Source organism: Rhinichthys klamathensis, unplaced genomic scaffold (assembly GCF_029890125.1).
Source record: "Rhinichthys klamathensis goyatoka isolate OS25496 unplaced genomic scaffold, OSU_Roscu_1.1 h1tg000013l_1, whole genome shotgun sequence".
Taxonomy (NCBI): domain Eukaryota; kingdom Metazoa; phylum Chordata; class Actinopteri; order Cypriniformes; family Leuciscidae; genus Rhinichthys; species Rhinichthys klamathensis.
Genome location: NW_026606565.1, coordinates 203,486 through 231,210, shown reverse-complemented (window position 1 = coordinate 231,210; position 27,725 = coordinate 203,486). Strand labels below are relative to the sequence as shown.

The window sequence follows — 27,725 nt, the reverse complement described above, 5'->3', positions numbered from 1 at the left end:
CCTTACAGCAACAGAATATAATAAATATTTAAGCGTTGTAACAAAAATTAACAGAAGCAATAAATATAATAATAAACGTTAAATATAACAACATCGGGAACCATGAAATACAGTTGTATGTAAAATTAATATGTCTGCGTATTTTAATACAAGCAAATACATACAAAATTATAAATGTGTAGATGGAATTAACAAGGATATAACATTTTGAAATTTTATTAAATGCTTGGGTATCATCAACAACCAGCTTATCATGTGTAAATAAAGTGATAGAAACATACGTATTACTTTTCTTCTTTTAAAGAAAAAAAAGAGAGGCTATAAGTAGTATGGCATCTCTATAAGGTGAGAAAAGTACATGGGATACGTAGTTGGCAAATGGACAGAATGTCACACATTAATACACTTAATCAAGACCTGATCTAAAGTGATAACTCTTACAATCACTCTTCCAACTACCTGAAGTGTAGCTATGATAAAAAGATAATTGACCTTTGCTTAAAAAACATAATAAAATATTGACACAATTTACATTACAGTACACTTATATTTTTCAGTTCCTCCCTTAAACTCTATACATAAACGCTACATTGTACTACCCATAATATGTGGTGTATTAATTGTCACAATTTGGTAAGGCTTTTGCCTTTAGGGCAAGAATCTGTGAATGTACATCTTACATTTTTTTTAGTCCTTTGACTGGTTATGTGGAAAATCATATTCTTCCTGTTTAAGTGCTGGCGTTACCATCCTAATGCTAGTTTTCTTTCAAAAGAGTAAATAAATCAAAACAGGGCTCACATTTGATATTACAAAGTGTTAATCAACATTTGTTATTATACATTAATTTCTTTTGATTCCTCTATTTAGATTTAAGGTACATTTTCAATTGGATTTGTCATGTACCCATGTAAGCCCACAGTCTCATCGCTCACGCTGACCGTTCAATACATGGACAGCAATGTCCAACATGCAGTAATTTAAATACTCTTTAAAATAAAACACTCAACTTCCTAAAAGGACCCCCTTTTCTCCTTCGGATACTGAATGCACTTTTTACATCAACAAAAATCACACCTCCACACTTGCTCTAAGTGAACACCAACAACACAATATATATCAAAGACAGAATAATTATACAGAGCATCTGTTTAGGAATAGTGAGCAATAGCCTATTGTTATGGCACAGTACAATATTAGCCAAATCACTGAATCTTCATCTATTGCCATCCAAGGATCATTTCAATCTGAACAAGAATTTTCATCTTAGAAGACTGGTGTGGAATTGGACAGATAGAGAAGCTAAGCATTTTTTCAATACAAATGCCTTTGATACATTTGTGAGTTTGTTGAAGGTGTTCATTTTTAGGGGTTAAAGTTACAAGAAGAAATATAATGATTGAGAGAGAAAAGAAAACGCTCTCATGACACACAAGTCAAAGTCTACATGAGCAAAGGGTGTATTCAGTCAGGTATCTCAGTTTTTGTCATGAAAATCCCAACACTTCTCTTCTTAAAGTTCATATGAAAATGAATTTAATGACATAACTCAGTGACTGTATTCCATATGCATGGATGAAGAGTTTCCTTTGCATTCAAACCTCTTGTATGTTGCTCCCATGACTAATTTAACACAAAGAGACCTCTCTTGTCGAAACCTAGCCAACGTCCCTCGACACACCTTCTTGTGCCGTGTGAGGAGCATTGCATTCCAGAAACGACAGGGACAATGTTTACAAGAAAATGCTCTGTTTGTTAAATGGGAGCTTCTGTGAATGAGAGCTGAGAGGAACTTGCGAGACTGTTTTCCGCAAACTGGACATTTCAAACGATGCTGAAGGCCTCTCACTTTGGGACAATGTCTAGCTGCTAAATGAACTTTAAGTGCTACCTGTTGTGAAAAGGTAGCACCAAGGCAAAGGGGACAGGACTTTCGTTTCAGAGGAACTTTGAGAGAACGAAGCCTGTGAAGCCTCAGTCCACCTGGAAGGCCCAGTTCATACACAGCACTTCCTCCACTTCCACGCCTGATTCTTACGAGCACAGCCATGCGCTTCTTAATTTTACGTTGTGTTCTGTGAATTGCTTTCCTTTTTCTCTTAAAAATCTTTCTTCTAAGAAGATTTCTCTGCCTTTCCCCAAGGGAAACTTCCACCTGTTCTCTCTCTACTTTTGCAGCCGGGGTCCATTTGTAGCCTATCTCCTCTCTCTCTGGCCGTCTTTTTTTTTTTTTTTTTCGTCTCCTCAACTCTTCTTGGCTTTGAAAAGTGTGGTGGTGTGTAGATTGAATTTCAGCTGAATGCTGCTGGGGATTGTGGTGTTGCTGATGTGGCTCTGATGGAGGCAAAGCAAGGGAATGCACAGGTATGTTTGCAGTAAGAGTATGCCTGTGACCAGTATGATAAATGGGTTCACCCTTTTTCCCAGTGTGTTGTTGATGCTGATGATTACAAAGAAGAGGCCCTGAGGAAGTTGATGGCAGAGAATGGGAATAAGATGAGGCATTAGATGAAGCAGGGTGTGTAATGTTGGCATCGGGTATATAGAACAGAGAGGAGTAGCCAGTTTGTGTTTGGGGAGGAGCCTGCTGGCTATGAAGAAGTCCATGTTGTTCGCCATGTGTGCCACTTGGTGGCGCAAGCTGAAGCAAAGCATTTGTAGCAGCTTCACTTTCTGATATCGAACCACCGACACTGTTACCTTCGCCTGTGCTTCTTTGAGCAACTGGTTGGCCAGTCCGTGTTAGGCCATGCTGAGAAAGCCTGTGCCGTGTAAGGCTGTTTGAGTATGCAAAAGCCTTCCCACAGACTTCACAAGAAAACAGCTTTTCTCCACCACCCTCGTGAACTGTTTGGTGATGTGCTGTCAAGTGAAAGTGATGGCGGAATGATTTCCAGCATATAGCACATGTGTACAGTCTAGGAGGGGGCTGAGTGTTTGATGTCTGTGGTTTGACATCTTGAGAGTATGAATAGAAAGAAGAAGAGCTACTATGGCCCCCTTGAATCAAGCTGCCACCAGAGGATGGAGGATAGCTGTTAAGGTTTTCCCCACCTGGCGTTGTTGGCACTTCTTCCAGTTCACCTTTCTGGTGTAGCTTGCCATGTCTTTTAAGGCTCTGAGCATATCCAAAGTCCTTTCCACACAAAATACATTTGTAGTTCTTTTCTCCAGAATGCACTGTGTGGTGCTTGCTAAGATGAAATGCCTCTCTGAAGTATTTGCCACACACAGTACAATGGTGAGGCTTTTCTCCAGTGTGTATTCTGTCATGCCTTCGCAAAGTCTCTCTTCTTGCAAATCCTCGACCACAGACACTGCACAAATATGGTCTAATATCCCCATCAGGCCCTCCTGGTCTGTGAGAGGACTGCCTTCTTTTAGGGGGCTCAACACCAACAACACCTGGCTCCTTTTTCTTGCGGGGCTTACGAGGACGCTTGGGCTTTCCACCAGGTGTCTGCTGATTTGTTTGCTGGTTGAGCCCCACTGCACTTGGGTTAGCATCACCTCTATAGGACTTTTCCAGGCCAGATGTTGATAACGGACCACTAGGCGAGGCAAGAGGCCCTAGACCCAGACCTCCAAGCAATCCACCAATGATATCCCTGCGATCATCCCCTCTACCTCCACTATGGGCAAGATCACCGCTCATACAATTTGCAGCTGCAGCAGTGATGGCAGAAATCGCATTGTTGACCGAGCTAGTGACATCATCTTCAGAATCCTCTAACAGGGACGAAAGTGGGAGATGTGGCTGTTGATGATGCTGCTGGCTTTGGTTTTGTGGGTGTGGATGCAGAGTAGGAGCTAATGGTGCCTTCCTAAGTGCAAGCCCTGTCATGTTGCCACCACCACATGGGGTTGTTCCAGAATACAGAATACCTTGAGAGCGCTGGTCCTTGTAGTCATCACTGAAATCATCACTCCGGTAAGAACCTGCACAACAGACTAAACAGTAATAATGCTATGCACACAAATTTCACAGTGCCTATGCAAATTTTTGACTTTGACTGGGTTTACTAAAGATAAACACCACTCTAGACGTTACTCACCCGCTGCATTAGTCGCAATTCCATCTTGGGAGCCCCCAGCTTTATTGCTCTTGCCATCAACTATATTACTTTCATGCTTTGATCTCGCTGTACGTCCTGACTTGCCACAGGTGCCAGAGGCTGCATGGTTCAAAAGAGACGTACTTTCCCGAAAACAGCGACCACAAGCTGGACAGCGGAATGGTTTCTCTTCATGGATTTTTTCATGGCGGGTGAGTGACTCACGGCGATTGAAAGCACGACTACAAGTAGTGCAGGCATAGGGCCGAGACCCAGAGTGGATGACCCCGTGTTGAAGGAGGTGCCCTTTTTTCTTGAAACCTTTGCCACACTCAGAACAATGAAAAGTCTTGTCATGACTGCCACACGAAGATGAGGCTGAGCTGTCTTGAGTAGAGTGGGGAATACCTGGATCGGAAGGATGCAAAACTGGGTTTACAATATTACTTCTTGTGCCACTTGTGCCAGCTGTGGTTAGTTCATGACTACGTAGGTGCCTGCGCAGACTAGAGAGATGTGTGAATGTTTTGCCACACTCGCCACAATGATAAAGGGGCTCTTGTTCAGGCTGAGATTGAGGTGGCATGGAACCATGGCTGGCTGTTTTAGAGCCATTTGTCACCAAGACTGATGCTGTTGCAGAAGAGGATGCAGAAGAAGATGATGAGACAACAGAAGTAGAAGATGAAGAGGTTAGGTGGGAAGAAGGGTCTCCACCAATAGCCGACAAACCGACACCCCCACCTCCATCCAAGCCTGGTGTGCTATCCTGGTTCAGTCCCCCTGAAGTGCCACTGTTAGGGTTTGTAGAGATGTGACTGTTGCTGCCATTGTTGTTGTTGCTTTCAGACTTTCTTTGTGGCAGGTAGCCAGCCATGGCTTTTTTTCTTCTACCACCTCCTCCGACACCACTATCCCCTTTTCCCTCGTCTTTTGATAAAGAAAGATGTAGCGGAAGAGGAAGTGGCAAACCAGCTTCCTGCTGCATCAGAGATGCTAGCTGGTTAGAGGAGAGTACTGGGATTCCTTGAAAGTCAAAACCTCCGAGCGAAGAATGCTGCGAGGAGGAGTGCAGTGGATGGTGTGGATGTGGGTGAGTGTGAGACAAAGTGTGAGGTGGTAGTTGCTGTTGTTGTGTTGGTGGCTGATGAGGCTGTGATAGAGCGGTTGAATGGCCATGAGTGTGTGAAGAATGAAGAGCGGGGGGTGGAGCAAGGGCTGAACTTGTTTCTCCTGCAGCTTGGCCCAGACCAAGACCAAGATGGTTATGACTACCTTGCTGAACTAAAAATTGTTCTAGACTGGAATTGGCCGGTACTCCAGAAAGAAAATACTGATTTGCCGCTAACATGCAGCTAAACTGTTGATGTAGACTTCGGGCGTCAGACTGAGATCCTGCCAACTGATGACCCAAAGTAGTCACTGTACTACTGCTGGGAGGGTTATTGGAAGTTGAAACAGAACTTGAAGTAGATGGGGAAGAGGACGGTGGCCCAGGAGAGGCCTGAGGTACTGACAGGCCAGGATGCAACGGGGGTGGTGGTGGAACAGATGAAACCAGTCCTCCACTTGCACTACTGCTGGCAAAATGATCAAATCGTCCTACTCCTGAATGTAACTGCTCTTGTGCAAGGGTCGCCTCAGTTGGGTGGAATGAGCGCAAAAACTGAGGGTATCCACTCAAATGACTTCCACCACTGCTACCAGACATTTTGCCGGATTTCCTCAAACTTTGAGACGATGAAGACAGGGATTGCTGTTGTAGAGGTGGAGGAGGTGCACTCATTTTTGCAAAAATTGATGCAGAATCTGTAAAGGCACTGCCTCTAGATCCTTGTAGTGGGCCTAAGCCAAGTCCAGACAAAATTGACCCAGATGTCTCACCTTGCTGTTGTTGCTGGTGCTGTAACTGGTGTTGGTGAAGCTGCACTTGCTGTTGGTGTTGAAGTTGTCGCTCTAATCCAAGACCTTTGAACTGATGGGACTGGTGTCCACTCAGCATCTCTATGATGTCCACATTGTATTTTCCAAACTGGAACATCTCCCAGTTACTGATACATTGGTGCGCAGTTGCAACACCTTCTGCTCTGTGAGCAGCAACACAATTTCTTTGATGCTTTCCTACTAGTTGTAATCAGAAGCAGAAGCAATTTCAAAAACAGTGCTATCTCACATGTTCCTTATGCCACTGGTGTTGTTTCATTTAAAGCGGACACCCACTTTTTCACTCTTTGGGCAAGTAGTTGAGAAGGACATTTTGTATTCATGAAATAACTTCAACTCCCTTTTGGCTTCACATTGGATTCCATATAATCACAGTTATTTTGGATAGTTCATCTTAGATATCAATATTTCAGTCTGAATGTTCCATAAGAGTGCAAAGACATATGGACTGGTAGAAAAATGCCACAATTGCACAAGATGCAATTATTTTTTCACATTTTGACAAGTGCTTAATATAGTTTGAGTTCATTGAAATATTTCCACTTGCTTGGTTACATTTTTCAGTTCATGACCATCCCACTGTAGGATGGATCCATTCAAATCCCATGGGCTCGTTTTATTACATTGAATATCTATTAATTCTTAATCCATATGTGGCTTACATCTCTTTTTCCAAGTTTCAATTAGTATATGTTTCTTTTTTTTTCCATAGTTGGAAGCAAAATCCTCCACTACCATTTCTTGGGGGCTGTGAAAATGTTCTTTCTGCCACTCCTCTTCTCACTGTGAGAGGAAAAAAAGGAGCAACATGTTAAATTACTTATTTTAAACAAAAACTCTGATACAATTATTTTAATAAACAACATGAACCATCAAACCTCAAAACACATAAATGTTTTTGATTAAAAACAACAACAACAGGCAGACAGTTTATTACAGCAGACGTTTTAATATATATATATATTTTTTTTAATACACATAAAATCTTATGTGTGTGTGAATAATTATGAAAGTATTGGTAAATCTTTGAAAAACTTTGGTCCTTCACTTAAACATCTTAAAGACATTTCCATGTTTTCATTTTTGTCCATTTGCATTCTTCAATAGCAAAATAAAATAACTCATAATAACAGAAACAATAAAAAAACGAAATTTATTTCTAAAAGCCCTTATTTATTTCTAGTGAACCACATCAAACCATTCATAATTCATTCTGAAATAATACATTGTATTCAAGATCTAAAACATGAATTCATCTTATATATCAGCATCATCTAAATGACAGATATTAACAACAATTCAAATGATACTCGCTGATTAGTATCGATGCATTTGACGAATGTCATTTAACAGTCACAACACGATACTAAACAAAAGTAGGCTACTGTAAAATACGATTTCAGACGATATGCGCAATGAAAACAGTAAGTTAAGACACATATTCAAATATTTACACGGCTTTCTTATATTGAAACGTTGCGAGTGTTTTCTATCACTTCATCTTACATTCTGAGCAGTTAGCATTGTGCGGAAAAGATGCTGAGTGCAGTGTGAATCGTCAGGGGTAGAGGTGAATTTCATGCAATTTTTACATCTTCCGATTGCATCGCGTATAACTAAAGAAAAGGTCCATTTCGACAGACTCCCTAATGGAAAATTGTCTACGATGGGGAAAATGCACTTCAAAAGTCAATAGTGCTTTAAAAATATCTTCTGCGTATTAATGGACGCGAAATATTTTAGCGCTGTGGCTATGTGAAACAACTAGCATGCAAAACAGCTGGCTAATACTACACATTTAGCAAAGGGACACGGCTTAGCTTGCCGTCATGATATGCGCGACCTAACAGCAAGCCAGATAATGCATGAGCAAAACTGTATTATTGTGCAAGTAAATTAGACATAATTAAATAATAGTCGAGACAATAAAATAGGCCTTTTACCTACGCATCCATCTTTTAGCCTGGTCAAGATGAACGGGGCCTGCTATTCTCTCTCCCACCCTGCCCCCCTCGTTCATGTACCCCAGCAGCTCTGCGCTGTTTTCCAGTGGTTAGCCTTCTAGCTACAGCTAGTTAGCAGACTCTGTTACCACTGCAACCGTGGTGCGATAGCATGAGACCGAGTGTCCCTTATAATTTAAAACAGATGCACTTATCGTACTTATATCCTGTGAAAATGCATCAAACGGTATTACGACCGATTACTTTTTTATTTTGCGTTTGCTTTTTTTTGTCGGCTAAAATATTTTGCACGGTCTATGTTGGTGTTTTAGAGAGGAACGAGTGACGTGTGTGATTTTATCATTAGTCGTTTCCGGACCTTGGAACACTTCCGCCTACCCCGTCTTCAGTCCGCTATGTTCTGTATTTGTGGTGGAGGCAGGCAGTACTGTGTCTGAAACTAGCGCACTCATAATATCAGCGTCCTTAATAATAGGAGCTACTTATAACGATATCATTTGTTTGCCTTTTAGCTGTATGATATTTGCGGTTAGCTTTCAAGTAAGCATTTTCGGTGTTGTTGTTGCGCAGTCAAATTTGGCATGTTAGCCAGCTCGTAAAATATGAGGTAAATTCGAATTACAACTCGGCGAATATATTACCTGATATAATGTTCTAAATTCATTATTCATATATTCTATGATTTCTTTAGCAGCTTGTTTGTACCTTAAAAGCTCTTACAGTGGCCATTTTATTACATCCTGGCAGCTCAAATTCAAAGGCTGGTCCTTATCAAAATGGCTGCCTTGGAATTGCTTATCCAGTCTGATGCTTCATGGAAAATAAGTGTGTAAACATTGTATAGTAAATGCTGACATCAGGAAGAATTTAAACGTTCTGTTTTTCTTTTGACCTGTGTCATCAGACATTCGAGGCAACAGTTTCATCATTTGACTTTATTTTAAAAAGGTGAAATTTAACCTGTATGGAAATCAAGTTGAGAATGCAGTGTAGTCTATATGTTATTATTTCAGGGCATTTGTTATAATAGTTACATAATAATACTTATGATGTTTGATTTGAAGTGTTTTACCCAAACATTCATTCTATGTTTGTGCTTAAACATTTCAAGACATGAACTCAGTGCTGTTTTCCCGGGTTTCAGTCTTCACTGTCCCGCTTTGCTTGTGCAACCAATGCTCATTCCATTGTAAGCTACCATCAAATGCTTCAGGGCTTTATTTGCACATCCAATGTTTGTTATTTTCTGCAGCCTTGTGAATAAATTTCATAAACATTTTCATAATTATGGCTTGTGGATACAAAACAGACATTGCTACAGACTTTTTATGGCAAAGAAAATACTAAATTGATTCATCTGTTCTAATTGTCCCTGAAAGAAACATTAAAAAGTTGAAATTTCACTTAACAAAAAGACATTCGGTTACACACATACAACATACATCCTATGACATCATTTATAAACCCATTGTGATGTCTCTGCAACAAGTAATGACATTTGCAGGCTTAGAACAATTACAATGTGACATCACACAGAAATTTTCGAAGGCACTCCTCATCATCAGGAATGCATGAAGAATTGGCAAACAATGAGTGGCTTTGATGTTTGTGCTTCTATTTTCTACTCATAATTTCAAAAGAATTTCATGAGAAAGATATCTAAAACAAGTAAACACTAAAACCACAGAGGAAAAAAATCACCATCATAATCATAAGATAACCATAACAACAAGAAGAAATTTCACCAATAACCATAATATTAACTGTCATAGTAATGACAATAACAAACACCAATGTATTACAGAGCTGTTAGGAAGATTGTCTTTAAGTTGTATTCATAATTCATTAAGATACACACTATTTCCAGTGAAAAGTTAAATGAATGTGTTACCACCAATCCTGATGCTGATGTGATATAAACTACTCCTTAACACTTTTACTGGGAGGCATAAATATTCAAATAGTCCGTAACTTATACTGTTCAGTTTCATTACACTGAAAATTAACCAAGAGGTTAAAAGTCTATGACAATAATAATAAAAAAGACCAGTTGGTGGTTTTACAATGTAAATTGATTAGTTTTCATTGGTTAAATGAGCTCTATTTTTCAGAGGTCAGAACCATACAGTAATTATATCTGGCTCTTCTGCGAACAATCTCACTTTACATTTTTCATTGTAATATTTACTTACTATTTTAATATCTTTTTTTGGTAAATAATGAGATTATTATCATTGAATAATGATTAAGCTGTGGGTAACAGCTGTACCACTAACGCATGTGTGTTGTATAGCCCTTAATATTGATAAGCGTTATTGGTTATGAAGATATTAGGTATGACGTGTCGTGGTCATTCTCGGTAACAGCAGATTCGAAAAATACAGGTTAGCTGTTTTGGCATGCCTGTATCCTCAGACTGTTCGCAGAGTCTCAGTTTTAACAGCATATACACATGGCTTCAACATGGAGATTCAAAAAGCAGTCCAGGAGGTTTGTCTTTATGCAAATGCCAACCAACACCTGAGCGAGATAATGGTACCGCCATGTTATGCACTAATTTTATGCCAGAATATCATAACATACAAATACATTGATGAGTACCCCTACTCTTGAGTAGTCGTCTTCATCTCAGATCCATATTTAATAGCTTAAGGTGAACCGTTTGTCTACACAGTATACCTAAAAGGAGCATAAATGTGTATGTACCCAGCATTACATAAATCGAATGTATTCTTGTGCTTTTGGTAGTCCAGCGTCCCTTATGATGAATCTCCCTTGCAAATCCCAGCACTTGGACATTGTAGAAAGTGGTGGCTCAGAATCCAAACAAAGTGCCATTGATCATTAATGAGTCTTTTTAAGATGGAGAAAAAAGATGATTGTCAGACATTTCTCTTGGTTTTCATCTGGGCTTTTCTGCCCAATTGTGTCCCAGAATGGCTTTCATCGATAGTTCAAAGCAATCTCCAGTGATGTACTGAAGGGCAAACTTGAGGAAACTTCTTGTGTACTATTTTCAGGATTCCACCTAAACAAATTGAAAAGAAACTCACTTGGTACATCCATTTTAAATTCACACTGAATAAGATGCAGGTGTAACAATGTATGGTAAGGCTTACTTTCTTTATCTTACGGTATTCAAAATTAATTCATCAAATGAGTTCATCAAATTCTTCAGAGTTTTTGGATATGCTCCTCCAATTGTTCAATTTCATAATTCCTTTTGACATACCTTGTAAAAACCCTGCCGCACTTCCTCATTATGAAGAAATGGATTAGGGTTTAAAAAGAGATAAGATCCAGCATTACGTTTGTCCAACTGTAAGTAGCTTTGCAATTCATCAGTTTGGATGAGCGCTCCACGTTCAACTGGTTCCTCTTATGCAGATGTTAATTATTAGTCTTCCAGTAGTTCCATCATAGTTATAAGATAAAAGCCATTCTCTGAAATATATGGCTCCATAGCAGCTATATCTGTAATGTGTAATAATGTAAGATATTTGAGGATAAAAACATGACATAAAGATTTGAAAAAATGTCCACATCATGTGGAATTTATATTACACTCTATTGATATTCTATGCGGTAGATTTATAGGCAAAATTTACACAAATAAATAGTTGTATATGGCAGCTTTGATCATAATTATAGCGGCAATTTCATGAACGTAAAAAGCACAAAAACTTTGAAGCTCTATCAAACCTGACTTATAACTGTTGTTATCTAATCTTATGTTGTGAATTTGCCACTATATACAATATGTATATGTAAAAAATATGGTGCCACTTCGCTCTCTGCGTAGTTTCTCCCACTTCGTGGCCCCCTACTTCAAAATCTGTTTCTCTTATTCCTTTCCCATCCTCCTACTCCTTTTCTCTTTTCTCTCGTTATTTCTCTCCCTCTTCCGCCCACTCTCTCTCTCCCACAGTCCCTTTACCATCCTCCAACTCTTCACACAGTCTATCTCTCACCCATCTTCTCCATTCCCTCCTTAGCCTCTCCAGCCTCTTGCTCACACAGTAACCTCATTCTTGCTTCCTGTTCTAACCCCTTGGTTGGATGCCACTCCTCCTCCACTTCCCCCTCCACCGGGGATGAAGTGAAGTTGTTCAATGGTATTTTGCCTTTTAGCTGCAAATGCAAGCCTCCTGGCACTGTGTCCACCAAGAGTCCCTGTTCCCATGACAACTCCTGTTCCTGGCATGTCGCCCCATGCCACTCCTCCAACCCCGCCTCCTCCCAGGTGACCTGACATCGCAGCCGAATTCCGCTCCTGCTCTCGCCCCGACGTCGGGTGCGAGTTCATCTTGATCATGTGGTGACGGTCGAGTGATGGCGTGGCACAGACATTCTGCTGCGATTGAGCTTTCTGGTGGCTGACGCGGGGCAGGGTGGGCACCATTCCGCCTCCCCCTCCGCCCGTGTAGTCGCCCATTCCCATACCCATCCCGCTTCCGCCATACTCATCCCCGCCTATCTCCTCCTGTAGATGGTCTGGTGACATCAGCAGCCTCTCCTTGGACTTCTTCAGGGTGTTCTGGTTATTGGAGTTCTTTGATGCAGTGGCCATGGCTTTGTAGTATTGATGCTGCTGGTTCTTCGAGAGCCTTGATAAGGTGCTGCCGTCAGCGAGGGCAAGGAGCTGGTCCGTTGACTTGACGCGACGTGGCGGTTTGGAAAGCGTATCGTAATTCTGATTTTGCTTTGATTCCGGGGGTTCCAGAGGGTAAGGATTCGGGGTGTGGCTTGGGGCAGACTGCGGATGAGGTATTCGAGGACGAGTGGCACGGTTGGGAAGCGTGCCTCTTCCCCCCAGCGTGTAGTCGCCACCCCAGGGAAGGTGATGCTGGGAGGAATGAAAGGAGGGAGGGGCGTTGTTGGGCCTCCGTTTGGTGGTACAGTAACCTGAATATTCCTCCAATCCTCCTTTCTCTGTAGGTGGAGGAAAACATGTTTAAAAAGATCCGAAAATTAGGCAAGAAAAGAATAAACATTAGGGATGCACCGATATTAATAATCTCTAATATGAAGGGTTGATAATTATAAAAATGTATATTTTTAGAAAAATGTAATACATTTATAAAAATAATTAATTTTCAGTCATTTTCAGTAAACGTGAAATATCACAGCCGTACAGAGAAGGAATGATTAGTTGAATAAAGTCGTTGTTTTTGTTTGTTTTTTTGCGCACAAAAAGTATTCTCGTCACTTTATAAACTTAGGGTTGAGCCACTGTAGTCACTTGGACTATTTTAACGATGTCTTTCATAACTTTTGGGCCGGTCAGTTTCGATCCCTTAAGAAGCCTATGGAGGAGTGATCCAGCTCTCAGATTTAATCAAAAATATCTTAATTTGTGTTCCGAAGATGACCGAAAGTCTTACGGGGTTGGAACAACATGAGGGCGAGTAATTACTGACAGAATTTTCATTTTTGGGTGAACTAACCCTTTAAGAACACATTTAAAAGTGTTTATTATTAGCACTACACTAAGTAAATTATCAGTGTTTTTAAAGATTAAAGCATTAGATGACGGCAAGCATAATCTAGATCCAATACTGATAACTAATTACTCTCTAATATTGGCCAATAACCAATATGGTATCAATATACTGTGTATCCCGAATAAAAATGGGTGCACAACTAAAATGTTTACAGGATTTGAGCTACAAGCTAGAATGTCATTAAAAGGTTCATCACAACCTACTTAACTCTTAATATAAATTCTTCAACATCCATCCCAGGACTATGTGTTTAATGTGAATCATGATTCAATTAATTTAACAATATTAATACAATCCTATTTTATCCTGTATCTTGAGCCATTTCATCTTTCGGCTGATTAAGTCTGAGTCATTGTATCAGCCTGTATAACCTTCGCCTGTGCAGAACTTTCTTGTCATCCAACTGTAACTCACACTTCCCAGGAGGTTTGATGTCTAGCTGAGAGAGAGGCCTTAAGGCTTTATGCGTCTGTACAAGATTGCGGGCGCTTTGCTATGGTTTGCCCTCATTAAAATGACCCTCACAAACATTTATATCCCCCAAGCTATCCAATGAAACACTGACACTGCTTTAAATAAAAACCCAAGCGTACAGATAATTTTCCGCAACATTCTGAGCCCCACATGAGACTATATCCTCATCATCGAGCAGGTAATTTCTCCTTCAAAACACAACAGTTCTAAATGTCACACTGTTTTTGATATTCGTCCATCTTTTTCTCCTTATTGCTTCTGAATTGGCTTTATGCCTTTGAAATGATGTTGGCTATAATAAGAAAGCAATCATGCCAACCTTTTATGTAATTCTTACAAAACATAATTTCCTCAAGATAAGAATCTTCCTCTCCAATGGTAATAAAGCACTCACCCAGACGCTTGAGAGATGAGTATCTGTTGATCTCAGGCTTCATGGCGGCTTCATACGAGGGTGGCAGCTGTGCCAGGTTATGTAGGGAGTGATGGAAGGACGGCTGGGGCTTCATGGCGTTAGTATGCTTACTGGGCTTCAATGTGCCACCGGTGGCCATCTGCATGTTGTTCATACGTGATCCACGCTCTTTAAAGACACATATGCAATGATGGACCTTGAGGTTATTTCAAACTCAGCCGTTCAGAATATACATACAACTTTGTAGAATTGTTGGTTTTACCTACCGATGGTGGCTGTATGTTTGGGACTGGAGCCTGTGGTATGGATGAAGTTATGCTGTATATTCCCCACTGTGAATAAGAAAAAAGGCAAAGGCATGTCTTTGCGAATAATTTACATTTAGTATGAATTTACAAAACACATTTATCCATCTAATACTATAAATGTTTCCCTATTGAGCTCTTTCTAGCTCCACAATGTGTTGAACATTTTTCGCCGTCTGTTCATTCTAATGCCATCATATACAGCTTCGTGCTAAATAATTCACAAATGCCCTTTCATCATTTGGCTTTTGCTTTTTCCCTATGTTCCTTTGTTGTCCTGAATTTATACAGTTGGTTGTTCACAAGACTCAAGCTGAGATGGAAACATGAAAGGAACTCTGTATGACATATAATGCAACAATACCTGCAAACTGCAACCAGGTCCATGAGGGTAAAATTAGTGCAAATTTAATACAATTATTGAATATTAATGAATTTTTGACCCAAGACACTTTATTTCATATTATAGCTGGTGACATGCGACTAATTGGCTTTTTATCCATGTAGAAATAGGATTTCATACAAAGTCAAATACTGTAATAATGGCAACATTATTGTATGGTTTTTTTCCCATTACTTTAACTTCATCAAGTAACCAATTTCAATTTCATTTTTAAGTTATACAAGATTCAACTAGACAAAACGAGTTGAAATGACTGCAATCCGTTCAAAGTTCAATCAACTTGGATGTTTAAGTTATTTCAATTTAAATGACATTAAACTGACATAAAAATGAGTTGAATCTATTATAACTTATATAAAAAAAGGTAAAAATGGTGAAAACTTATTTTGATCAGTTAAAGCAATGTAACAATGTTTTTGTGAACATTTGTGAACTTATTGATCATATATTTTTTTACAGTTCAATATTTCATATGTACATCACTATTTGTGAGTTTTCTTACATTTGAACAGTTATTGGAGTTAAAGGGTTTTGCCTACTTTTTGTCACTAAATGATGGTGACCTGTGAATTTAATTTTCATATTAAAGTTCTTTATGGCTTTTTTGTTAATATTTGGATACACAAATTCAGGATGATGGTGTGTACAGTAACAAATATTGTTTTTTTTGTTTGTTTGTTTGTTTGTTTTCATTTTCAAATGAAAAGTTAAAGTGAACCCTTTGGGGTAAAATGTCCCCCTGAAAAATGGGGCAGAACCCCCACAGTGGCATGTTGTTGCTGTTGTTTTATAATTGAATTAAATAATTATTATGATTCTTAACATTCTAACTGTGATGGACTTATTGGATTATTAATAATGTATAAGATGTGCATTTCAAACCTCATCATTATTCATCATAATATATAGGGTAACTAGGCTAACTAAATCATCAATCTGAATGAATAGTTTTTTTGGAGTTTTCCACTCACGTCTGTTATCTTTACTCTGTAGTGTGGGATATAGATTTTTCGGGGGTCGTCCAAGTGTCCCCTCTCCTCCTCCAGTTCCCAAGGCTACGCTGTTGTTTCTCTCTCCCTCTTGAACTGGACTCGACTGGTGACGCAACATTTCCACAAGAGCCCTGACAGGGAAGGATGTAGAAATGATTAGTCTATAGAGCATTGGTTTTCGCCCCTGGTCCTGGGGACCCACCGCTCTACACATTTAGTATGTCTCCCTTATTGAACACACCTGATTGAGATCATCAGCTCATTAGGTGAGAACTCCATGAACTGAAGTGAGACAGATAAGAGACATACAAAATGTGCAGAGCGATGGGTCCACAGGACCAGGATTGAAAACCACACTGATCTAGAAATACAATTTAAGGTCGATTTGACATCCTTTTAGACATAAACTCTTACCTTGGCATGTTGAGTTCTCGGTTCCTAGGCTGCCGTGATGCCTTGTGGAATGCCACTTTAATGGCCACTGCCACTGCCACAGTAAACGAGATGACTCCACCGATGACGTAGACGGTGTTGTTGCTCTGTTCGATGCGGCTGAGGTCCGGATAAGCAGGCAGTGGGGGCCTGGTCGCTGGGGGGGCTGTATTGGCCCACACAGGGGAATGGTAGTTGTGGCAGACGTTCTGGTCCAGCCTTCGAGTGCGGTCTGGACAACAAAATCGATAATGGCAGGTCCCACAGCAGTAGATGAAGTCATCCTTGGAGCAGTTAAAGGTGAGGTCATACTGCCCCATGACATCATAATAACCTCGACACACGTCAACTTCCACCAGTTTGCGAGGAGGCGGAGCTACCTTCGCTGCTCCGAAAGGGGCCTTCAGTGCATCAGTCGTTACATTCTTTGGCAGCATTATCTGAGGCAGCGGCCGGAGGGGCATTTCTGCCACTCCAGCTGGCTGCTTTGGCCGACGATTCATGGACTTCCCTCGCATACTCCCACCGCTTTTAGAAAGGGGGTAAAGAAAGCCCCTACCTTGAGATCTGGGGCTGGGCGTCGGGGTGATGGTGATGGGCCCATTTGTTACGTTTCTGGAGGGGCCCGGGACACTCGCCGAGGAAACGTTAAGTGGGACAGCGATTAGCAGGAAGAGAATAATGACACGTACTCGAGCTTCCAAGGTGGGCATCATCTTTACATGACTAATGCTGCTATTTTCTCTCGCTGACTCAACCCACCGCACAATGCCGAATTTTGTAATAACAGCCTGCTTAGTGCTGTATGTAAAATATTCTTGTAGCAGCCCTCCGACGTATGAAATCTGAGTCTATATCAAAACAGTCTTGAAAGACAAATCTGTTCTCAAAGTCTGATAAAAGTGTACGATGTGAAGCGTCACAATCTGAGAAAAAAACAAAACTATTTTGATGTGCTTTCAGCTTCAAGGTGAGTTATACAACACGTATTCTCTCATCATGCAGAGTTTCCATCCAGCATATAGCTGGAAAACCTGAACAATATGCAAAACAATCCAAATGCTGACAATATTCTGAGCAGGCAACGTACAATTGGCTAGTTTTTGTATAAACAGGAAATAAAAGAATATTTAACAAATTGCCTGTTCTGAATGCATTAACAAGGCAAATATTCCCTTTTGTGGCTTTCTTCAAAAGTATACATTTTCACATATCCACAGACACACAAAATGGCTTCTCGTTACTGTCCTCCTATTACTTCAATATCTAGTATTTTCATGACACATAAAGGCATTTAAGTTGTAGTATAACTGTGTACATTAGAAGTATTTAGGTTTAATTCTCTGTTTTGGCACTTATCAGGATGAAAGTTTCATTTAAGAGAAAGGGGCAAAATGTAAACTAAAGTTTTGCTTGTCTTCACAATTTATTTTATTTTATTTGGGCACTCCTTACATTCAGCAATGGCACTTAGTCTTTAAGCAGATTTCCCTGACCGGTTATGCTCCCTGAATGTTTACTATTATTAACTAGTATAAACAATTTCCATACACTTGGTGAAAAAAAAAACAACCTCAGAAACTAATCTTCTTGTTCTTGTTTACGTGTTAACAGGACTACTCAGAATGGTGAACTCCTTTGAGGGTTTGAGGGCAGTGTGATGAGGAATCATTTTGAGTTTGTTCAGCATCTCTGCCTGCAAACCTCTACATTACTGAACTAAAATGAATGTGCATATCCTCATTCAGCATGTAAAGAAAGACCAAATGAATAATCCGGTGTGCAAATTTAAAATAGTTGAAAGAAATCAGATATGAATTGAGTCATCAAATGTATGCCCTTCTTCACGTATTTTAGGTGAGAATGTTCAATAAACCGATGACACAGACAAACACACACACAAAAAAAAACGGATGGCAGTAAAGACGTAAAACGTTTTCAGGGCTGATTGTCTTTACAATATTTCCAAGGAGGGTGACTATGTAAACCTTCCAGTCTCTTTCCAGTTTCTTAAGATTCACGCTGCAGATATGCCTTTAAGATAAGCCCAGTTTTCACTGAGAATCGTTTGCTCTTGGTGAAATGGTTTAAAATCCCATGGTGTGGACATGGCTGTTTCCTCACGATTTTTGCAGGGTTGATCTTGGAATCCACTGGCAGTTATGAAGTGTTCAGTTATCAAGCGATGTGCCTCTGAAAAGAAATCAACACACTGATGTTACATCCTACATGCACACACACACACACACACAGAGATCAGTGAAAGTTTTTGAAAGATCATAGTTAGCTTGTCATCTGCATGGCAGCCTATTATTTTCATTGTGACACATATGGCAAGTGACAGAAAAAAGGTATGCGGCAACTAATGCAATCAATATAGAATCCACAGAATTCAACACAAAAGAGATTTTTATGGGGTTGGACTGTATGTTTTGTGGTAGAAATTCCCCTACGCACCTGACTTAAGTTAACCTGGGGCGTCTCCTAATCGACACCCAAGCGTAGTGTCTCCTAATCGACGCTTACAAATTTATACTCGAGTGCATCACCTAATTGAGGTCTTGCTGAGTCGGACAAAGTCTCGCCCCTTAAAAACACGATCACTTGGGAATAAGGTCTCTAGTGTTCCACTAACCTTCTGCGCAGCAGTGACCAGACAGACTCCAGACAAGCCCTTTCAAAATGCTTTAATCACGGACATAAAGAGTACAAGAGATTTTTAAAAAATAGGTCTCTTTTTAAAGAAGACACCCAGCCAGCAGATTATTGCTGAAGTGCAAGCACTTCAAATGAAAGTGTAAAAAGTTATACAAGTTTAAGTTGACTGTAAAACAAATTAACTGTACTAAACCATTTTTATTTTATACAAAAAATATATTTACAAAATAATTGTTACTCTAAAATTGCTATAAAATCAAAGCCAGATGTCTAACCATGTTTTGTTTTAAAATTGAAGTTCCTATGAGATTTTGTTTAGGCGCTATACCAAAAGTAGCCACCGGGTCACACCCGCATTCCATTGACTTTTTTTTTTTTAAATGCCTTCTCCTGTAACAAATTAATGAATTCTGTCACAAAATCACTTCTATCACAAAACACTCGCCAAATATGGAACAAATATGTGTTTTGTCAAGATTAGAAAATATTTTGATTATAAACATGACACCGCCATGACACCGATACCAGGACGAGGAGCCCTAAAAGTACTGTTTCCTGTTTTAAAAGCACTTTTTTTAGAAACGCATTGTCCGATTTCAAAACGGTGTGATAGGAAAATAAGGCAATAAAAAAGCTAGCGGGACGCTGACAGTTAAGGGGTTAAATCGAAGTTACTAAGAAGTCTGTGAAACAAGTGAAAACAACCTCAAAATATGTCGATGAAATGAGTCTTGAACATTAAACACAACAAGCTTTTTAACAACTTAAATAATTTTAGCACATAAACATCTTAGAGTTGTTTATAGCCTAAATATGATTTGCATTTTCAATACACACTAGAAAATCTCATCATTACAGTAGCAAGCTAACTTGCGTTTTAGCCTTATCGGTAAAATCATCTCTACATACACTCTGAGCATCAAATTAGTTCTGGTTCTTTGATCGTTTTGAATCAAATTTGGCCAAACGTCGTTTCCACCGGAAATCTGAATCAGTGAGATTTTAGAACTGCGGCAAATGGATCATTCCAGATTCATGAATACATAAATCGTTCCTAAATCGAATAAAACCAAGCTGAATTCGGAACTGCATACTATGCTTAGCTTTTTACCATATCTTTCTATGGCAGAAATAGTAAATGTAGTATGTTAGTATGCAGTTATGAATTCAGCAGTTTGAAAGGTCCAAAAATTTTTTTTTTTTAAATGGCTCATAAAAACAACAACTCATCACCACATTTATAAGCGCATTTGATTTCTTTACGTCAAAATAATGAGGAATGCTATGATTTTCTGCAGTGTAGGCTAATGGAGTAAAAACTAAGATATTAAGCACTGAAGTAAAAGTTCTTAAAAAAACATACTTCACAGTAAAAGTAATATACTTTGAATATATAGGCCTATACATTTAAAGTCGGCATGAAACAAGTTGCAATAGTCTTTTCTTCCCTATTGTGACGTATATCCGAGTGAAACGGCTTCTCGAAGGACTTTATTTTTCGGGATTTGATTGGATCATTGTGAAAGGTTTTCCCATCCTCGCGCCGAAAAACACAAGTCATCAGAGAAGACGTTTAGAAAAAAACAAGAACTGTAAATATTGATTTCATGGGGACTTAACATTTAGAAACAGATGTAATATCTACATTTAAATTCAAGCAAGATTAAGATAGATTGCATTTAATATACACACCCCTTAAATCTTAAACTTAAATCTAACATTTGTACTAAATGCAGTACAGCTGCAGATTTCAGCTCATGACACTGAGAAAGAAAAGAAGAGATGGTGTGATGACCATTTGTCTAACGTGTTACAACAAGTCACTATGAATCAGAAGCATTGAGAGAAGTGAATAGTAGCAATAATCTGAACAAATAGTGATCAGTCCTTTTCAGAGAGCATAGCATGATGCATGATGCATGACACGAGGGAGGGGGTAGAGCGAGAGAAAGAGAGAGAGAGAGAGAGAGAGAGAGAGAGAGAGAGAGAGAGAGAGAGAGAGAGAGAGAGAGAGAGATGCTTTCCTGACACTATGTCTATGTGTCAGAATGTTTGAGAGGAAGTAAAAGAGACGGTGTTATGCTAAAGTTATTCTGTAATCAATAGCTATATGCTTTATTTTTCACAATTGTAAGGGCCCGTTGAAAACCATCGAGCGGATAAAAGAAGGTTGGGAAAAGTACGAAAGAAAAGAGAGATAAGTGCAGGGTAGAGATTTAAATATGAGTACAGCATAACAGAAGTGCACAGAGCCAGAGGTATGACAGAGGAGAGGTGCTTTGTGTGTTTGTGTGTGTGTATGTGGGAGGGCAGTGTGTGGGTGGAAGAGAATGGAGAGCATTCAGTGACACCACTTACTAACACACATACGCACACAGTACACACAATACACAACACCGGGAACATACAGTGCTACATAGACAGTATCCTGGCTCACACAGGAACATTAACACGCTCTCATATGGCATACAATACACGTTCTCCAACTATGCATTTTACAGGTATATAAAATGTACAGCCCTTGAAAAGAGTGAATACACTAAATCTGTTGTCGCAGATCAACAAGTCAATGCCAACAACACGTTTTTGATGTAATGAGGAAAACTGCACAGATCGAAGCCACATAAAAATCTGCAAGAAATACAGCATTAGCCATGAAATTATACATGTGCCTGGCTGCTGCAGGCTGCGCTCTCATCTTAGCAATAGTGGTTATGCATTACGTCTACAGTGGCGGTGTGGCATCAAGCTGGTTCTGCTAAATTATTAAACTATTGACCGAAAAACAAGGGAAAAAAAAACTAAATGCAGGTATTATTTCGAAATACATAGGCACCGGAATACACAATGGTACACAGGCTCAAATCCAGAAAAAAAAAAAAAAAAAAGAGAAACTCAGTTATTAAATAAAACAACATAAGCTAATTATTCTTTGAATTATTTTGGAAAGTAATAAACTAAATATTAAGACCATAAATCTGGGTACAAGAACTGCTAAGATTAAAGTTAATGCAAATATTGTATACAAATATTATATTATACTATTCATTACATTTAAATATGTGGCAAAATGTTTTAATGTAAAAACAGGTTTAGTTACTGTGATGACTGAAATATGATACAACATTTTGATCTATTAAAAAAAAAATATTTGAATGGTCAGACTATTGTCTTATGTAATGCTGGGAACTTGATGAATGTTGCAAAAAGGCTTTTAAAAATTCTCTTAATGGCTGCTGCTGATAACAAAATATTCCTAATTAGCAGAACATAACCTGCTTGTGGTTTTGCCCCCATTTTGCGCATAATTAATATGGAGAAAGGACTAATTTAGAAAGGACTTTGCATTGGCAGATATGCAATTACGAATTTTGCACATACAGTGCAACAAGCGACCTACGTGGGAAGAATGTTTTTTTCTGTTTTTCACCATTGTATTTTGCACACAACTGTCAACGGTCCATAGAGAAGACATTTTTTAGACATGGAACGGCGATTTTAACAGGTGTGACGCTGAGTGATTCATGTGGGCCATCTACAGTTTTCACAGGAGCAAACCTAAGAACAGCCTATATGACATTAAAAACAGTAACCTCTCATTTGCATGTCTATAATAAAGCGTAGGCCATTTCGACACCTTCTTGTCTATGTGAAACAGTATGCGCCTCTACAAACTGGATTAGCTTTTCCTGAACACGGCACCCAATCAGCAAGGCACTGTGGGCGACTTCTAAGAGATGTGAAACTGAAGATGTGGCGCATTCACAAACAGTTTCTAGAACAGTCAGAAACGCTTGTTTCACACAGGAATCATGGGCGATTCATCTGATTTTAGGAAATCGTGCTATTTTCCATCTATTTCATTGTGTTCCTGTTGCAAAACATGTCTGTTTTGAATGTTCTCTCGACTTCTCTTTATCTCCCTCCATTTCCCCCTCTCTCTCTCTCTCTGTGATATTCAGTGCGTGGGTTGAGGCAGCTCACTCTCTCTCAGAATAGCACTGCAGTAGTTCAGGCTTGTATTGAAGGAGAGAAGGAGAAAGAGAATGATAGATAGACTGGATGAATAGACCCCCTTTACCCCTCTAAACCCGCTCTTCTCTCTCAAAAGACAAATGGTTTGCCCTTTTCCTGCATACCCCTGTGACTCTCTGGGCTATTCATGGACAGTCCATCACCTCCTAAAGCCTTTATGCATCTATAACATTCTCTCATATTAAAAATGTATATTATTTTAAAAATGTATTACATTGGTCTTGATCTGGTTAAAGGGCTGTCAAATGAATGCAATGAGAAGCGAAAGAGACAAAAAAAAAAGGCACTTTGTTTGCATCATGGACCATGTTTAGTTCTGTAGATCTAGAGGAATGAGATGAGTAATTATCACAGAATGAGCTTCTGTCAAATTCTGCATGGTGCCTTATGGACAGCAAATTTCACTTACGCCAATTTGCAAACAAGAAAACCAACTTTATTTATATGATGAGCTGAAATAAAGAAACCAGTTATATTACTATATTACTAAAACTGATAATAATAAATATTTGCTGCCTTAAAAAAAGTTGCTGCCTTAAATTTTTAAGTACAATCAACTTGGATGTTTAAGTCATTCCAACTTAAATTACATTAAACTGACTCAAAAATTAGCTGAATCTGGTTTAACTTATAAATGAAGTTGAAAATTGCTTAAATAATTTTGACGAATGTTGTCGTAACTTGTATACTTTTTTACAGCGCAGTGATTTAAATGATAAACATGGCATCTGCAGGTCTTGCACATTATCTTTACCAAAGGTTCACCTCATTACTGAACTCTATTACTTCTCTATTACTTTTTCCCTGTTCTTTTAAACTAAACAAACTAGGAGGCGTTGTATATAAAATAATTCACAAAGATAAAATAATCCCAGATTTGTCGCAATTTCCTATAGTTTAGTACATCTGTGCTTTTCACCAACAATTATACTTTAATAGTTGCTACCTATTGTGTGGTTCCCCCCCAAAAATGCCATCAGGCTGTGGTTCTGTCAACGTAACATAACCTGTATGAAAAGTCCTCTGCGCAACCCACCTAACAAATCGAACTTTTGTTGCTGTCGCTACAGTCATATTCCTCAATAATAACAGTTTTTTAAATATATTTCTGGTTGCTGAATGTGAAACTGTCGTATATCGAAGTGTCTCTGGAGCTGTATTTCGCACGAGGGTGAGTAGGTGGACATGACAACCAGCGCGAGAGCAATGAATGGCCGTCTGCGTAGGCGTGAATGCATGTTTACACGAAGGGTGATGTGGAGCCACATTACACTCACATATGTGTGAACATCTTCCTCCGGCCGCTTGCAAACGATTGAAAACATAAAATGTGACATGAACATGTCGAACATTTATGTTGTTGTTGTTGTTTTTCCCCCCAGCGCAAATCACGAAACTTCGATAAACATAGAGCGCGTGAACGACTGATCAGTCAATTAGATGACATGCAGCAATATAGTTCAACTTGAGAGACTTACCTGAGCTGAATTCTGTTGATCCTCACGACAGTCTCGCATCTTACTCAACCCTGAGCGACGATGATGGCTGGGAAATTATTTCCACAAACTGTTGCAGCACTCCTCTATTGATTATAGTCTCGTCTTTTGGCAACAAAACAACAGTTACAGTCACTAATTTCTTTCAAGGATTTTCTCTCACCTACCCCGGTTGTTTCCATGTTCGTAGCAACTATAGAGAAAGCATCGATTTTTACCTGATCGTGCACAACTTATTTGCGCGTTAACGTTATGTACTGTGAAAGTATTCCAGGTGAAATAACCTTTGCCTAAGTCCCTCATATATTTTTTATAACGCTCAGAATAACGTGCGCCATGAATGTTTCCCCACCTCTGTGTTGCTCCTTAACGTTGCCGTTAATCGACGCCGCCTGCAAAGTGTGCACACAAGAACATTCCGACTCTGTCACGAAACACCGGTGGAATGAGGCGGGTGTTCTCACAGAGGTCCGCTGCGCGGAATAGTGCGTTTATTGGTTTCGCGAGACGGTGTTGATGAGGGTTTGATACGTTGATTCCAGACCGCTTCAAGTGTTTCCTTTCTCAAACTACTTCTCATCCTTGCCACGATTATGGCTGGCTAAGCAATATGGTGTGTGTGTGTGTGTTGAGGGGAGACACACTGATCGGTTGCCATGGCAACGATGTCATTTGGTTTGTGACTCTAATAATCTTGATGCCTTACACCCTTAAACAAGAATGGGTTGCAGAAAAACAGTAAGGCATCGAAATAAAGACATAATAGCGTTTGCCGAATGTGGCAGTGACGGATATAGCAAAGAAAATGCAAATAAAAAAATGCAACCAAAAAAAAAAAAAGCCAACCCTGCATGATGACACAGCCATATCCTATTCTTCGCCACAGCCTATGGTAAAAGCTTAACCTTCACATAATATTTATTAGAAAAAAATAAAGATGCTCAATGATTTAAATACATACTGCACGTTGCCAAATGATTTCTACCACCTGGTAGCTGTAAAGATTTTGCATTAATTCAAACTGCTAATCTGATTCCCGCATCCATAAGCTATACTCATCGTGGGTTTCTTTTCAATAAATACAAACTTTGTTTTAATTAGTCCTTAGCTAACTAAGATTACTCATCGAGTCAAATGCATGCATGATTAAATCGGCAATAAATATTTCTTTAATTAATCTGCACCTAATCTAGTGGCTATAAATGAGTTGGAGTTGATAATCACACATCCTCTGCGGCGGTGCTGAATGCTGAACCTCTGCCGCCGGCTAAACGACAGCCGTCAATAACCATTTCAGCACCATGGAGAGCGATGCAATCAACTCTCAGCACAGCACACAATCCACGGAGGACATGAAATATTAACTACTCGGTGCAGTTCATTTGTTTTTCTTGACACAGATTCTCACAGGTGAAAAGGGCGAGCTGTTTTGCAGACTAGTAGGCCCATATTTACAGTCTGCAACAGAGATTTGAAACCTCTTTTTTTTTTAAATAAATAAATATACGATTTGAATTTCTTCGATTGTTGTATATATGTAATTCAAACTCATATCTTCCCCCTCAGCGGCTTTCCTTCCTACAGACAGCAATTAGCCGGTGTGCACTTAGCTATTCCTATACAGGTGGGTGGGCCGCTCAGGCAACCTGCGACGAGAACCGACCATCCGTTCATAACCCGCGCAAATTACAGCCCGCAATGCGCTCTCTGAATATGAGTATGGCATAAAATGTTTCGAGGGGCGAAATACACTAAATATCTTGTTTTTGAACGTCTCCATCATTATACAATGCTTCAAAAGTAAATATTGTGCTAGGTGAATGCAGCCTGAACGGAAAGATGCCAACACTGTAAATCAGTTGACAACTTAAAAAAGAGAGGAAACCCGCTGTGGCTTAAAATTAAGTAAATAAACTTCATTCGTAATTTAAAAAAATTAAGTTATGTGAACCTGACAATTCCACATAACTTATTTTTTTCAATTATTTATTTTATTTGAAGGCAACGTGTTTCCTCACTTTTTTAAGTTGTCAACTGATCACTTTTTACAGCGAGTGATACGGAATAAAAGTGCAATTCTGCAAAAACACTTAAATCGTAAATTGATTTCTGAAAACATCCTGCAATCATTTTCCAACACACAACGTCAAAGATAATATTCAAACTTTCTCAACCAGTTTCAATTGTTCAACATGCACACATAAGGAGAGAACAAATATGTTTTTTTCCCTATACCAAATGAAAGAATGAACCAAATTGCTCCCTAAAATTCTTTTATTTCTTATTAATTTAAATAACTTAAATGGCCACAAAATGCCCCATTGTTTATCCACAAGCTTTCGAAACACTGGCAAACTGTTTCAGCAACAGCCTGCCCAAAGTTCATATGTTAGAGAGGATCTTTTGGAACCAAAGGCTCCATAAAGTGTAACAATGGGCAACAACAGACTACCAGAGAAGATTCCTTAACAGCCTTTTGATAGAGAGACCAGTAGAGCCAGAGGAAAATGCAGCTGTATTCATATAACAGCGGGTAAATGCTCTTATTGACAACAAGTATAACTAAACAAATCTATTTCAAGGATGAGACCGATTGAACACCACTTCTGGCTCATTTCATAATTAACTATTTGCCCCATTGCTCTACCTCAGCTGGCCTAAAGGCTTTAAGGATTCTCTCTCAAGCATCAGTGTCAGGTAAAATCAGCCTTTCACTTAAAAACGGAAAAAGGCCTTTTTAAAAGTGAACTACAAAATATAAAAGAACAGACAAATTGAGTAAAAACTGGAAAAAAATAAAAAAAATAATACCACACAAATATGCACTCACAAAAAAACATTAAAAACAGATTTTTCATGAATAATATTCAGACCACATTTGAACCCCCTCTCTGTTATTCCTGATCTTGCATCTTTCATCACAAACACAACGATCATATCCTGTGCAATGTACTATTCTTCATTAAACCCCTGAAAAAACCTCATCTGTAACTTAATGGGTTCAGTCCAAATGCAATAGGACAGAATTACAGTAGCATGTCCCTACAT

The 27,725-nt window shown here is 39.2% G+C and overlaps 2 protein-coding genes and 1 long non-coding RNA gene across 4 annotated transcripts; all 3 read right to left on the bottom strand.

Moving 5' to 3' along the window:
* Positions 1-200: 200 nt before the first annotated feature.
* On the bottom strand, positions 201-6,316 carry si:dkeyp-69b9.6 (uncharacterized). Its single transcript, XM_056270474.1, has 2 exons — positions 4,056-6,316; positions 201-3,939 (listed from the first exon to the last, which is right to left on the bottom strand). The coding sequence occupies exons 1-2, from the start codon at positions 6,094-6,096 to the stop codon at positions 1,550-1,552; spliced, it is 4,431 nt and encodes a 1,476-aa protein (XP_056126449.1). The 5' UTR covers positions 6,097-6,316; the 3' UTR covers positions 201-1,549.
* A 2,842-nt stretch (positions 6,317-9,158) lies between these two features.
* On the bottom strand, positions 9,159-17,875 carry LOC130104112 (protein shisa-7). Of its 2 annotated transcripts, XR_008809436.1 has the most exons (6): positions 16,471-17,875; positions 16,036-16,187; positions 14,623-14,688; positions 14,336-14,524; positions 11,097-12,895; positions 9,159-10,991 (listed from the first exon to the last, which is right to left on the bottom strand). XR_008809436.1 is itself a non-coding variant. In XM_056270532.1 (5 exons), the coding sequence occupies exons 1-5, from the start codon at positions 17,202-17,204 to the stop codon at positions 11,976-11,978; spliced, it is 2,061 nt and encodes a 686-aa protein (XP_056126507.1). In that variant the 5' UTR covers positions 17,205-17,875; the 3' UTR covers positions 9,159-11,975. The 2 variants fall into 2 exon arrangements, 1 of the variants encoding a protein (XP_056126507.1); XM_056270532.1 differs by having other exon boundaries at positions 9,159-12,895.
* A 14-nt stretch (positions 17,876-17,889) lies between these two features.
* On the bottom strand, positions 17,890-25,300 carry LOC130104196 (uncharacterized). The gene is made up of 2 exons (XR_008809449.1): positions 24,660-25,300; positions 17,890-18,681 (listed from the first exon to the last, which is right to left on the bottom strand). It is a non-coding gene; the product is annotated as an uncharacterized LOC130104196 (long non-coding RNA).
* Between the last annotated feature and the right edge of the window lie 2,425 nt (positions 25,301-27,725).

Excerpts from the sequence above, each read along its gene's own strand:
- si:dkeyp-69b9.6 (XM_056270474.1), bottom strand. The coding sequence starts at position 6,096 with ATGTTCCAGTTTGGAAAATACAATGTGGACATCATAGAGATGCTGAGT. Across the intron at positions 3,940-4,055 it reads AATTGCGACTAATGCAGCGG|GTTCTTACCGGAGTGATGAT; the intron begins GTGAGTAACGTC and ends TCTGTTGTGCAG.
- LOC130104112 (XM_056270532.1), bottom strand. The coding sequence starts at position 17,204 with ATGATGCCCACCTTGGAAGCTCGAGTACGTGTCATTATTCTCTTCCTG. Across the intron at positions 16,188-16,470 it reads CGAGAACTCAACATGCCAAG|GGCTCTTGTGGAAATGTTGC; the intron begins GTAAGAGTTTAT and ends CTTCCCTGTCAG. Across the intron at positions 12,896-14,335 it reads CTCATCTCTCAAGCGTCTGG|AGAAAGGAGGATTGGAGGAA; the intron begins GTGAGTGCTTTA and ends CTCCACCTACAG.